Source organism: Rattus rattus, chromosome 3, assembly GCF_011064425.1.
Source record: "Rattus rattus isolate New Zealand chromosome 3, Rrattus_CSIRO_v1, whole genome shotgun sequence".
NCBI classification, from domain to species: Eukaryota; Metazoa; Chordata; class Mammalia; order Rodentia; family Muridae; genus Rattus; species Rattus rattus.
Window position 1 is genome coordinate 138,172,193 of NC_046156.1, and position 12,375 is coordinate 138,184,567.

A 12,375-nucleotide genomic window follows, 5' to 3' on the forward strand; every position below is an offset into this window, starting at 1 on the left:
CTACTGAACACCAGGCTCTTTAGATGCGGCTGTCACTGGAGTTCAAGAGAAAGATGGATGACTACCTGAGACTAACAGGCTTGAGTCCATTTCAGCACTTCTGCTTCAGTGAGTCCAACGTAATAAAAGTAGGTATAGCGTGCAGCAAAAGTGGTCAATGTAATATTCATTGCGACCACAGATTTCCATCTCATACATACAAAGCTTGGACGAAGCCATATCAAACACAGAAAAAGCCATAGGTATCCACACCAGATGCTGGCCTAGGGTTTGTTTGTGCACAAGTAAATGTCATGACAGGAAGGTTTGTTTTCAAAGACAGTAGCTTTCATTACTGGGATTTGTCCATTCTAGAAGATCAAAATTACCCAGCACCTAATCCCTTTTCAATGATATTTCCTCCTTCTTAGGCCGAATCATCTGTAAACTTTTCCACTGGATTTTGTTTGAAATGTCTCAAATAGATGCCCTTAAAAAGGTCAAATTCCTGAGTGTAAGGAGAGGAAGGCAGGAAGGGAGGAGGGAGGGAGAGAAGGAGAGAGAGAGAGAGAGAGAGAGAGAGAGGAGAAAGGAGGAGGAGGAGGAGTATTTATTTTTAGGGTTACATGGTGTGGGAGGGTGCATAAGATTGAATGATAAAATTCAAGTGATATCTAATCCTGAGCTTATGAAAAATTAATATGCCATCAGAGGAATCACAAGTATAGCTAAGATTAATGAAAGGCGCTTAAAAATTACAAGCACACAAACTGATTTGATTAAAAAATAATCTCACTAGTCATCCTGTAATATTCTTCAACTTATCCACATCTATTCTGTCAGATGGTTATGATTAAAAATAGGTCAATGGGAGGCTACTGATAGAAATCACATGCAAAACGTACACACAATGAATAGTAGTGGGAATGTTCAGACAGTTTAAATGAGTAAAAGCATTTAATGAGTTGGGGGATGCAGGAAGGGAAGGTTGGCTCCGGGAGGTGGATGAGTATAGGAAAGTGAAAAGGCCAAGAGTCTAGCTTCTTACCAGGGTCATTATTAGAGATTTTGCCTTCACTGTTGTCTCTCTCCTGTGTCTCTTTCTCATCATCCTCAGTCACTGTGGTAGGCTTCAGAGCGCCTCCTGCATCTTCACTGAGTTCTTCTGTTAAGAAAGCACATCAGTGAGAAAAACTGATAAGTTCAGAAACTATACACTAATGCAAATTGGGTGACCTCAATCACACAGTTTATCCTCCAATTTTATCTGAATTTTCAACACTTCCTTTACTAAAGGAAATTATACACTGAGGCAGAAGTCTACATTAAAACAAACTAAGACCATCCCAGTGCACATTTTTATGTTTATCCTCTGAGAGTATTTATACGGTATTAAAAGGAAAGAAGTCATTTTATGAGACTTTAACCTGAAAATGATAAGGGAGAAATGGTTGGAAGGCAACTGTAATTTGAATCATTGAACTTTTCAGCAACATCATCTTGTTCCACAGACCTGAAGTCAGGGCATTAGAGCAAACCAGACACAGAAGAAATATTCTGTGAGATAATATTGGAACAATGGTTTAAATGAAGGACAGGCATTTTTCCTGCACTAAGACTTTAGATTTTAGATGTATTCCTTAAGATTCTGTTAGATAAGATTCTAGAATTCAGTTCCACTGGAGATTTGTTTGCAAAGGAAAGCTACGGAGGGCTTTGATATAACGAGGCACTTGTAAGACAACTGTACCATCCCACACCTCATTCACAGGATCACACCGGCTAGATTACATGGAAATCCTCATACTAACTCAAACCTACTTAATTATTCTGTAAATCTCAGCCATGCCACTGCTGGTGGATTAATCTGTTTACGCAGTTAGCCTCTATGCTGGGGCTGTGCAGCACTAATCCGTGAAAGGCCCACTGTTCTCTTTTATCCTGTGATCATTTGTCTCCCAGTGTGATGATGTCACATTTTAATGAATTTTTAGCAATCTGAGTAATGCCAGATAACCAGGCTCCCAACTCCCCACAGCACACCATGCTGTTTTCATTGCAGCACAAAAATAAAAGGCATATTCCCCAGTTCAGGTAGGAATTACATAAATTAGGAGAAGGTAAAATGGGATTTGGAGCACCAGGCTGAACAATTTCATAAAATCTTTAATGACCATATAAATTAACCCTGGAAAGGCAAAAGGTCATCAGAACACATTTGCATACTCTTCTATTTGCTTTTGATAAGCAGAGCTTTTATGCCGAGAACATGATACAATTAACCCTTCAATAACCACATAAAATGCTGCTATGGACATTTCAAGTGTCAAGCATTCACTGAAAATTACACACTGAATAAAATTTTCATTGCAAATGCTATAGTGATTGAAAGAGGAAAACGTGGCCTTCTTCACACCCCATGTTTTATTAATAACATTCTGGCAGCAGAATGAAATATCCACTATCATATGTAGCAGCTGAGCACAAAAAAAAAAAGTCCCTATTTAGTGGTTCAGTTTTCAGCCATGCTCTGCAACTGTGTAAGCAAAAAGGAGAAACAGGACATCTAATACATTCAAAATAAGAGTTGGATTAAATTGAGGGTCCTGCAAGATACTATAATCTGCATGCATTTATTCCAGTTTTACACTTTGCACTCCACAGAGGGGGAGAGCCTTGGTGGGAAGGTGCCCCTTTGTGCAGAGATGCATGGAAATTTCACTTTAAGAAGAACTCTTGGTGTTTTGTAGCTCTGTATTGCGTTTACCTATGGAAGATAATCTGTGATCAGACAAATACTTCTCTCATATGTTTCTCTTCACAACAGCAGGCTAGGCTGCAGGCACCATGGCTAAGAGGGTTTCAAGAACAAAAAGGCTGAGATCAGGACCAGATCAGGCTGTGTTCCTGCCAAGTCCAAGTGCACACTGGACATGATATCCAGTGCAGCCTCCTGACGACTACTTCTCAACTCATCCTAAGGAAGGCCGCAAGATGGCTTTGAATAGATTTACTAGACCTTGCCCCTAGGGCTAGAAAATGAAGTGTCGGAGTGCTACTGAGAGGCCTTATCTCCAGGGGACACAAAATTGTAAGGGCTATCGCTACTCCCATTAATAAAACATTGTGTGTCAGGAAAAGAAAGAAAATTATGAAGGCACTAAAAAGCAGGCAACAGTATAATCTGGGTCTCATCAGACAGATTTTTGCAAGGTCCTCTTCTTCATTTTCTGGTATGTGTTTCAAGTGTGAGAGAAATTCCCAGACATGTTCTTCTATACATCACTGTGTTGTCTGACCTCAGCCTGACCCCGGCAACAGTTTGAGAAATCTGAATGTGAACAAAGACTCTGTGTCCTCAGCAAGGAAAGATGGTGGGATAGACGCTCCCCATCAACTTAATGGCAAACAGCAGTTCGAAGGCAGGAACTCTGCCTGGCTTCTCCAAGCTGCACCTCTGAGTGGCAGATTTGCCGGCCATGCCCCTGCTTCTGTGAAGTTCCCCCCTCCTCTCTTTGCAGCCTTCCTTTGAAGTAGGCAGGCAATTAGCTCTAATGCCCAAGCAATTCAGACCCGTTTTGTGGTTTTGAAGGCAAAAGCTGTTTATTACAGGTAGGCTCTTTGGAACCATAAGAACTTTGCAAATTTTTAATCAGGCAAAAAATAATCACAAGGTAATTTCTCCACACCATAAAATTCCATATAAGCCAGAATAAAAGGTCACTTTCATACTCAAAGAGAGTTTTAGAAAGAAATTTGACATTCATTATATAATTAGGCTTTAGAGTCAAAAGTAATGTGGAGAAACCACTTTCTCTAGCAAACCTTTAGGCTAGAATTTTGGGTGAGGAGGAGTGGCTATATTCTAGTTTAGATGTCAAATTTTCTCAACTATAAAGTGTCATAAAATATAAAATGCCTTCTAAGGAAATTAGACGCAACATGTTAATGTATTAGGAAAGCACCACAGAACTGAGGAGAATACATGTTCTAAGTGAAATTCTAAACACAAACATACTAAAGCAGTTTTTTGAGACCCCACTGCACTACATGCAGTGGTAATAAAGAACACAACAGCTTTCCACAATACCATTGTGTTGACAGCACATGCGCTTTCGATCTCCTTCAACAACAAACAGGACGACAAGTAAAATATTTGTCTACATGTTAAACATCATAGTACATACTACTGCAACTTAAATTTGATTCAGATTCCTCTAGGTCTTCCCAATTATCAGGAAAAATATTTATTTTTAAATGTTTCAGGAGACTAGAAAGAAGAGAATGAAATGCTGTAGTCTGCTATTATAGAAGTACTGCACAAGCATGGCGCACCTAACTTTGCTCGGCATTTTAAGTATACCTCAAAAGGTAGTCATAGGCTGTTTCACACACGCACATCAAACAGATTTAAAAGGTTTTGAGTGTTCACCTTAAAATAATTTCAGATGAATTATAAAAAATGGAAAATGACTATCATTTGATCATGTAATTTATAATGTGCATCTTAAAGCATATATTCAAATTATATTGATTGGAATTACATTCCAATCAATTCACTTGCACTTGTTTTTATAGCAATTGGCACAGCCAAAGCCTGTTTATAATGTTTAAAAAAAGTCACACACTTTATTTATTTCCGTGTGTGTGTGTGTGTATGTGTGCGTGTGTGCGTGTGTGTGCGTGTACATGAAAAGTCTGTACAGGTCACCACAGGAAGTTAGATTCCCATGGAACTAGAGCTAAAGATAGTTCTGAGCTGCTATGTAGGTTTAACTACCTAACCCGGGTCTTCTGCAACAAGCCTTGCACACTTCATTTTTAATACTACGCAGCAATTGTATATATTCAGAGGATATGGTCTACTTTGATATATGACATTTTGCTCTGCTATACAACTTACTCCTCTTGTCTAATTGAATCTAGGAATCAATTACCTATCTTTTCATCCTATTGATCACTGCTCTATGTTCTTTTATGAAATAAATTAATTTAGCTTCTACATGAGTGAGAAGATGCTACATCCCTTTGAAAACATGTGAAGAAGAAGTGAAGGACAGATAATAGCTCAAACACCTTCAGTTTTATATAGTGAACTTCTCTGTTTCAGACACATATTTGTGAGATTTCACTCTGCAAGTCCTCCGTGGCCTCCTTGTCCAGTCTCTTCCCTTTCACCTTCATTCTCTCCCTGATGTACCTACATCTAACTGTCCTTCTCAACATCTACCTCCAGTGAGCTTCATCACCTACAGGGGAAAAAAATCTCAATCTTTTGTGACTAGCAAAAATACCTTTCCAACACCAGGTCCTCGTGATCTATGTTCCAGAGTCAGCTTTCTTTAAATAATCTTTAATAAAGTGCTTGAAAACTGTCTTGTCGGAGTTCTGGCTATCAGCACCACCTGGCATTGTTGAGCCCAGATGTAAGGTTCCTAATTTAAGCAGGTCTAGACTTGAGTGAAGGCTGGCAAGTGTAAGTTCAGCTCACATGATGTTTCAGGATTGGGTTGAACCTTACAATATTGTTTGTGACAATCCCTGCTGTCCTGTGTGTCCCCTTGTGCATCCTGTAGCATTATTTCCAATAGCTGTTGATATCCTGTAAGGCCCCTTTTGTGTCCTCTTTTGAACAAGTACAAGTTTTTCATGGGATAACTCCTCCCTTTTCTTTTATGTCCAGCTTAGAAAATAGTTTCAGCATGTGGGACAATCAGCTAACGATAATCACTTCATAGGTTTCTTTTGTGCTGATATATAAAACTCAAGTAAAGGTATTCTTACACAAACTATGTATTTAAAAATGAGTATTCCATTATCACTAGCATTATTCATTGTTTTCTTCTCCAATATGTGGTTCCTGAGATTTGAACTAAAAATCAATGTTTCTGGGTATATTTGTGGTTTTCTTTCTGCTTCTCTATGTTAAATAACATATGCCAGAATTATCTGTATAGTATCTATTTACACTAACAGGTAACTATTTTATGAAATTAGAGAGTAAGATCTATAATATATATTTATATAAGCATAAGTATTTAAGCAAACACATCTGCTTAAAGCATTTGGTGTAGTATTTGGATCGTGACAGGCAACACGGAATGCTGAATAGAAACTAAACTAAGTTAGGAAATAAAATCAAGGGAAGAAAAAGACAAATTCAGATGTTACACAGTTCTTCCATTTATCCTTAAAAAATTTAAAAGGGATTTCTGCTTTGGTAATGCCTTCTCAATTTCTATTTATTTTCTTTCTGCTGAATCAGATTTATTATGTATCTTTTTCTCTTTTTTAAATAAAAATATTGCCTTTATTTTGTTATAAAACATTATGCCACTTACCATATTATTCATTTTATTTTTTATTGGATATTTTACTTATTTACGTTTCAAATGTTATCCCCTTTCCTGGTTTCCCCTCTGCAACCCCCTTATCCCATCCTCCCTCCCCCTGTTTCTATGAGGGTGATCCCCCACCCACCTACCCACTTCCACTTCACCACCCTGGCATTCCCCTACACTGTGGCATCAAGCCTTCCCAGGACCAAGGGCCTCTCCTCCCATTAATGCCAGATAAGTCCATCCCCTGCTACATATGTAGTTGGAGCCATGGGTCACTCCATGTGTACTCTTTGGTTGGTGGTTTAGTCCCTGGGAGATCTGGGGGGGGGGGGTCCAGTTAGTTGATATTGTTGTTCTTCCTATGAGGTTACAAACCTCTTCAGCTCCCTCAGTCCTTCTCCTAACTCCTCCTTTGGGCTCCCCATGCTTAGTCCAGTGGTTGGCTGTGAGCATCTGCATCTGTATTTGTCAGGCTTCCGCACAGCCTCTCAGGAGACAGCTATATCAAGCTCCTGTCAGCAGGCATTTCTTGGCATCAGCAATAGTGCCTGAGTTTGGTGGCTGCATATGGGATGGATCCTCAGTCTTTGTATGGCCTTTACTTTAGTTTAAAATACCAAAAAAATAGAAGCTTGCTTGGTGTCTATTTACAGTATAACTCTTCTCTCAGTGAGAATGAAAACACAGCTCAGTTCTTGTTCATCAGATGGTAATTTACTTTTTTTTGAAAATACAGCTCTCATGGACTTCATTTTTGGGGCTGTCATGTACCTCTCTGAACATTCCCCTCAGTCTCCCATATTGGAATACCCACTGTTGTACAACAACTAAATACTAGAATATCTCCAGCCATCATCTTTGTCTGTATTGTCTCCTTAGGTAAACACACGAAGAATCATGGCATTAAATTGTCTCACTTTGCCCAGGTTCTAAAATAAGCATCAAACTTAATGTGTCAGATGTGGACTCATCCTCTCCGCTTAGTCAACCTCATTCCATTTTCTACCATCTTCATCGATTGACTTCACACCGTGAATTTCTACCACAAATATTTTTTGTATGGTCGCAACCATATTCTATCTATCAGCAATCTCCAATTCTAATTACATGTAGTGAATACTAAATGCTAAATAAAGTAGATCTCATTTATTGCTTGAACTTTTGAATTTTGCTATGTCACTTAAGCTAACTCATTCATACTATGATTCAACTGATTAGTTTATGTCTATTTGGGGTGTGTATTATGCTTCTGTCTTCCTCACTCACCAATTTTCCTCCTTGTTAGCCTGAATTAGCTCCTGGTAATGGAGCCAGATTTTGCCATCTTCATGGGGATGCATTTTTCCAGACTTTTCTCATAGCTTCCCATCGTAGTGATTCAGTTCTTAGCTCACGACAGCTTCCGAAGAAGTACCTCACCTGCTGCTCAGATGAAAGACTTCTGGGATTCTGTCAGCAACCAGTATCCTCTCCTGGACTACAGGCCTAATGCTTTTCCCTTGGAGGTCTGGAGTAACGTCCAAATATTGGCACTCTTTTTAAATTGAATATGACAAATTGATTCATCTGATATGCCCTAACTTACTATGTAAATATGTCAATTAAAATATAATTACATCAACTAAACCTCCACTTTCCTCCTGCCTATCATCTCCTGCTTTATTTCCTTTCAAATTCACAGTCTCTTTTGTTTTTCATTTTGATTGATACATATACCAATCATAAGTATGACAATAGAATGTGATGAGTCCATTTCGTGTTTCTTGTATGTATTTGCTCATTTGGAGAGCACCATAGAAAAACCACAACTGGTCAAATTACAGAAAGGGGACTATCCACTTGGCTCACATGAAACAAAGAACTTTAGTGACTAAAGATTGCTAGGGCGGAGGGAATAAGCCTACTGCAGGGATGAACACTCTGATTGGTAATCCAAACCAAACATTCACTTTAGGGGTTTCATTCTAACAGTGCCCTCAGCTATGCCATTGCCACTTATGAGAAGACTACTTTAAGAAGCTCTCTTCTACAGATCATCTACTTCATATCTTTTAGCACAGCTATCTGATTCTGAATAATTTTTTGTTCTTACTTGGACAGAAATAATATTTTACAGAAAGGGCCCCCCCCAATGCCTTACTTATGCTGTGGAATGGTAACAATGGTATCCAAAATGCACACCTTTCAGATTTGCTGAGGACCTGAAACTGTTCAACAAATTAGATCCACTTAAATGTTTCTAAATATAGAATATGCTTAATCATGCTTTTATGAAGAACTGATCAAAGCAGTTCTGTGTTGCACTGGTTCCATAAATTATGGAAATGACATGTGCCTTTTATTCATGACAAGGTTTGCTTCTGAGAGGAATAAATATCATTACCTGAGGCTGTCCTCAACTGCTGCTCTGTAAGTTCGTCCTCACCAGTCCTGGCTCCCAAAGAGGCAGTCTCTGTAAAAGACATCAGTGTAATGGATAAACATGTCATATCAAAGATAGAACTGATAATACAATAACCTCAAGTATGGCTACCATAGGATGAATAATAGGAGGAGCTTATAAGAGGATCTAGCATACTCTCAACTTTAGGAAACAGTACTTGTAGAAATTATACCAGGGAAGAATAGGCTGGTATTTAAATCCTGGTGATTAGTAAGGCACAGTAAATACAAGAGAATATAAAATCATGAAAGCGGGAATGTTTGAATATTTACTCTTTGACTGGGGCTACCTATATATGATAATCATAGCAATTTATATCCATTATGAGAATTCTCTTACTTAATAAGTATCTAAATGTAAAGACCATCAAATGAAAACTGATGTAGGAGAACACAGAACCCCCCCCCACACACACACACCGTACTTTAAGAACAAACTGAAGAATGAATCCATCATTAGTCAATTTATATTTTCATTTGGTTACAGGGCAGAAATGGCATAAACCTGCTGGCTTGCTAACTTAACCTCAAACATGAACAGCTATGTTTATATTATTTCCTTCTTCCCTTTTATCTTGCATAGAGAAATAGCCATATGCTATCAGAGGAGAAAGCAATAATAAATATCATGCAGCTACAAGCCCTGGGTCGTATACAACAATGACCTACCTACCACATACACTAGTGCAATAGTGTCACAGATGATATAGGAGTAACCAACCTGTCTTTTAAGGTTGGATTTAAGGCCTATTCCATGATGGAACCCATAACTGACAATGCTAAAATGGACAAACACCTGAAACTACATTGATCATGGGCCCTAAGGGAAAATTTACTACAATTATTCTGCCAAGATAACAGAGCAGTAAAATAATGCCTTATGACACCCGCTATTCCCATAGATCAGATTATCACTCAACCCTCATCAGAGAGACTGCTTCTTCTACTAAATGGTAATTAACAGACAGACTCATCACTATAAAGAATGAGAGATTTGGAGTGCTTAGCCCTAACGATATGGCTTCATCAGCACACCTCCACCCTGACTTAAGGCTCAGGGATCTATGTGGAAGACTAGGAAGGATTGTAAGAGCCAGATGTCATGGATGATTCCAAGTAGAAAGAAATTATCTGGAGGACACAACAGGACTAACACTTAGAGAGTATGGGAACACAAACAGCACGAGTATAGGTTTAAACCAACACATCCCAGTGAGGAGAAGGGAACGTAGGCACAAACCCACCCTAATGCATGAAGCTATTTGACATTGGTACCTGTAAGGAAAGGGAAAACCAATATTCTCTAGCAGAGATTCTATGAAAATGTCAACCACACTTCAAACCATCCTCACATACCATGCTCAGAAGGAGTTAGTGAACACAAATGGACTCTATGATTTTAATGTAATTTCAGTTCTTTTTAGGGGTTGATTTTTATTTGGTTTTATTTGCTTGGTTAATATTTATTTTCTGCTTTTTATTTTATTCTTGAGAAACTGAGAGAGAAGGAATATGGAATTGGGTGGGTAGGGAGGCAGGAAACATCTGAGAGGAGATAAAAGGGAAAACAATATGATGAAAATAAAACATTAAAAAAACCCTCTTAAATAAAAAAAAATTAAAAGGAAGTGCTGGCTCGGGAGATAAGAGCATTGGCTGGTCTTCCAGAGGACCAAGATTCAATTCCCAACACTCTCATGGCAGCACTTAACTGTCTATGTAAGTCTAGTTCCAGGGTATGTGACACCCTCATACACACAGACATTCAGGCAAAACACCAATGCATATAATAAATGAAAGATGCTTCTAAAAATTAAAAGACAAAAACCACTAGACATTAGAATGTGCCTTCAATATTTTATGCTTTCCCCATTCTGAACCACTGTCTCCTGTTCTCTTTTACAGTGTATCTTGTCTTGTACCTCTTTTCCCTGACTTGTCTTCTCCTTCTAAAGTCAGTGTTCTCCTCTACAACACCGAATATACTGTAAACTTCTTTCTTTATAATCTGATGCTTCACTAACATTTCAACAGGTGCCATTTAATGATATAAAGTAAAAACTCATGGGTCCACCATTTCTGGGCATGAGATCTCAGATAAATTCTTTTCCTCCAGGTCTTAATTCATCTCATTTAAAGCAAAGACATCACTATATAAATAATTGATAATACTAAGGGTAAATTCTTAATATAAATAAAACTAAAGAGATATAGTCTTCAAAGTTAGAGAAGACTAAGTGTGATCAATCTGTTTAAAAGGGTTTTCCCTCAGCTCTTAGTCTTTCAAAGTGACTTATGTTTGTCTAATATTTCTAGGTAGTATCACCTCCGGTGATTCTGAATGCTTTAATTCAACAAATAATGAACCTTTAAAATATAAATGCACACCTAGTCAATATTATTTGCTAATTTTTCTGCTGTCTCAAAACATTTGTCCTTTAGTGGTAACCTATTTTAAAATAGCACGATCATAGTAAATTTACAAAACTTCTCCCAAACATATACAGAAATACTATTTTTTATAAGTATGTCTTAAATTAATCTTGAAAGGTAGAATTTATCCTCTGTCCTTGCTCGTAAATCCTGCAGTGATTTCCAAATAGGTCACGGCCTTGATTGAGCATCCAACCTGTCATAGAAGCCTCACCTTCTTACTTTTGCCCGAATGGCTTTAATCTTGGTCATCTTGGCACTCTTGGATTGAAATGTCTGTTTTGTTCTTCAACTTCTAGCTTCCTATTATCTTAAAGTCAAAAGTAGGTTCTCTGTAAACAGTTGCCTTACACTTCTGACTTAGCACTGACTACAGAGAATGGTGATGAGTTTTTGTATGATCTGTATATATTTCCTTCCTATCCTCACATGTGCCATGTAAGGACAGGGAATGACATAGCAAATTGTCCTATGAAAGCTGCTTGCATCAAAGAAAGCTACATTTCAAACCAGAGTAGGCTCACCAGGAGAAGTTATAATCAGTTCCCAATGTCCAGATATTGATTGATAATTACATCCAGCCCACAAAACAGTCCCTGTGACACATATCAGTATAGATATATAGATATAGATATGAATAAAACTATGATTTTCTAGCAAAAACAAATACAATAAGTGAACAATGAATCACACCCCAACACACACTTTACTCTATAATTTAAGTTCATTTGAAATAGTCATCAGTTGTACCCAAATGAATTTTACATAATGATTGATACTTCTTAAAGGTTAATAAATACTGAACAATGATAGTTATTGTGCATATGTCTGCTAAGCAGTATGTAAGATATGTGTGTGGAAACAAATATGTAATACAATAAAATTGTGAGGAAATTAGTAACCCTCGCTTTATAAATAAGGATATGGGGAATTAAACAGATTGGTAACTTATCCTAGGTCATGATATTAGAAACTCATAAAGTCTGGACTAAGAACCTTGTCTGTCTTTTCTAGATTCTGAAAAATACTTAAATGACCCAGTTATAGTAGTACAATATTTGGAAGATAAAGATTTACCTAGGCTTACTAAAGTCTAGGAACTCAGTAGAAATGAATGAGAAACCATGTTCACTGGTCTTTTAAAAGTTCCAATATTTAACAAAACATTCATGCTTTGTCA

The 12,375-nt window shown here is 37.8% G+C and overlaps 1 protein-coding gene across 1 annotated transcript in view; it reads right to left on the reverse strand.

Annotated features, from left to right (window-relative positions):
* Positions 1 to 12,375, reverse strand: part of Zfhx4 (zinc finger homeobox 4) — a 181,537-nt gene that overhangs the window by 24,059 nt on the left and 145,103 nt on the right. The window contains 2 exon segments of the mRNA XM_032898618.1: positions 1,028 to 1,144; positions 8,704 to 8,772. Coding sequence (XP_032754509.1) covers positions 1,028 to 1,144; positions 8,704 to 8,772 — 186 coding nt within the window.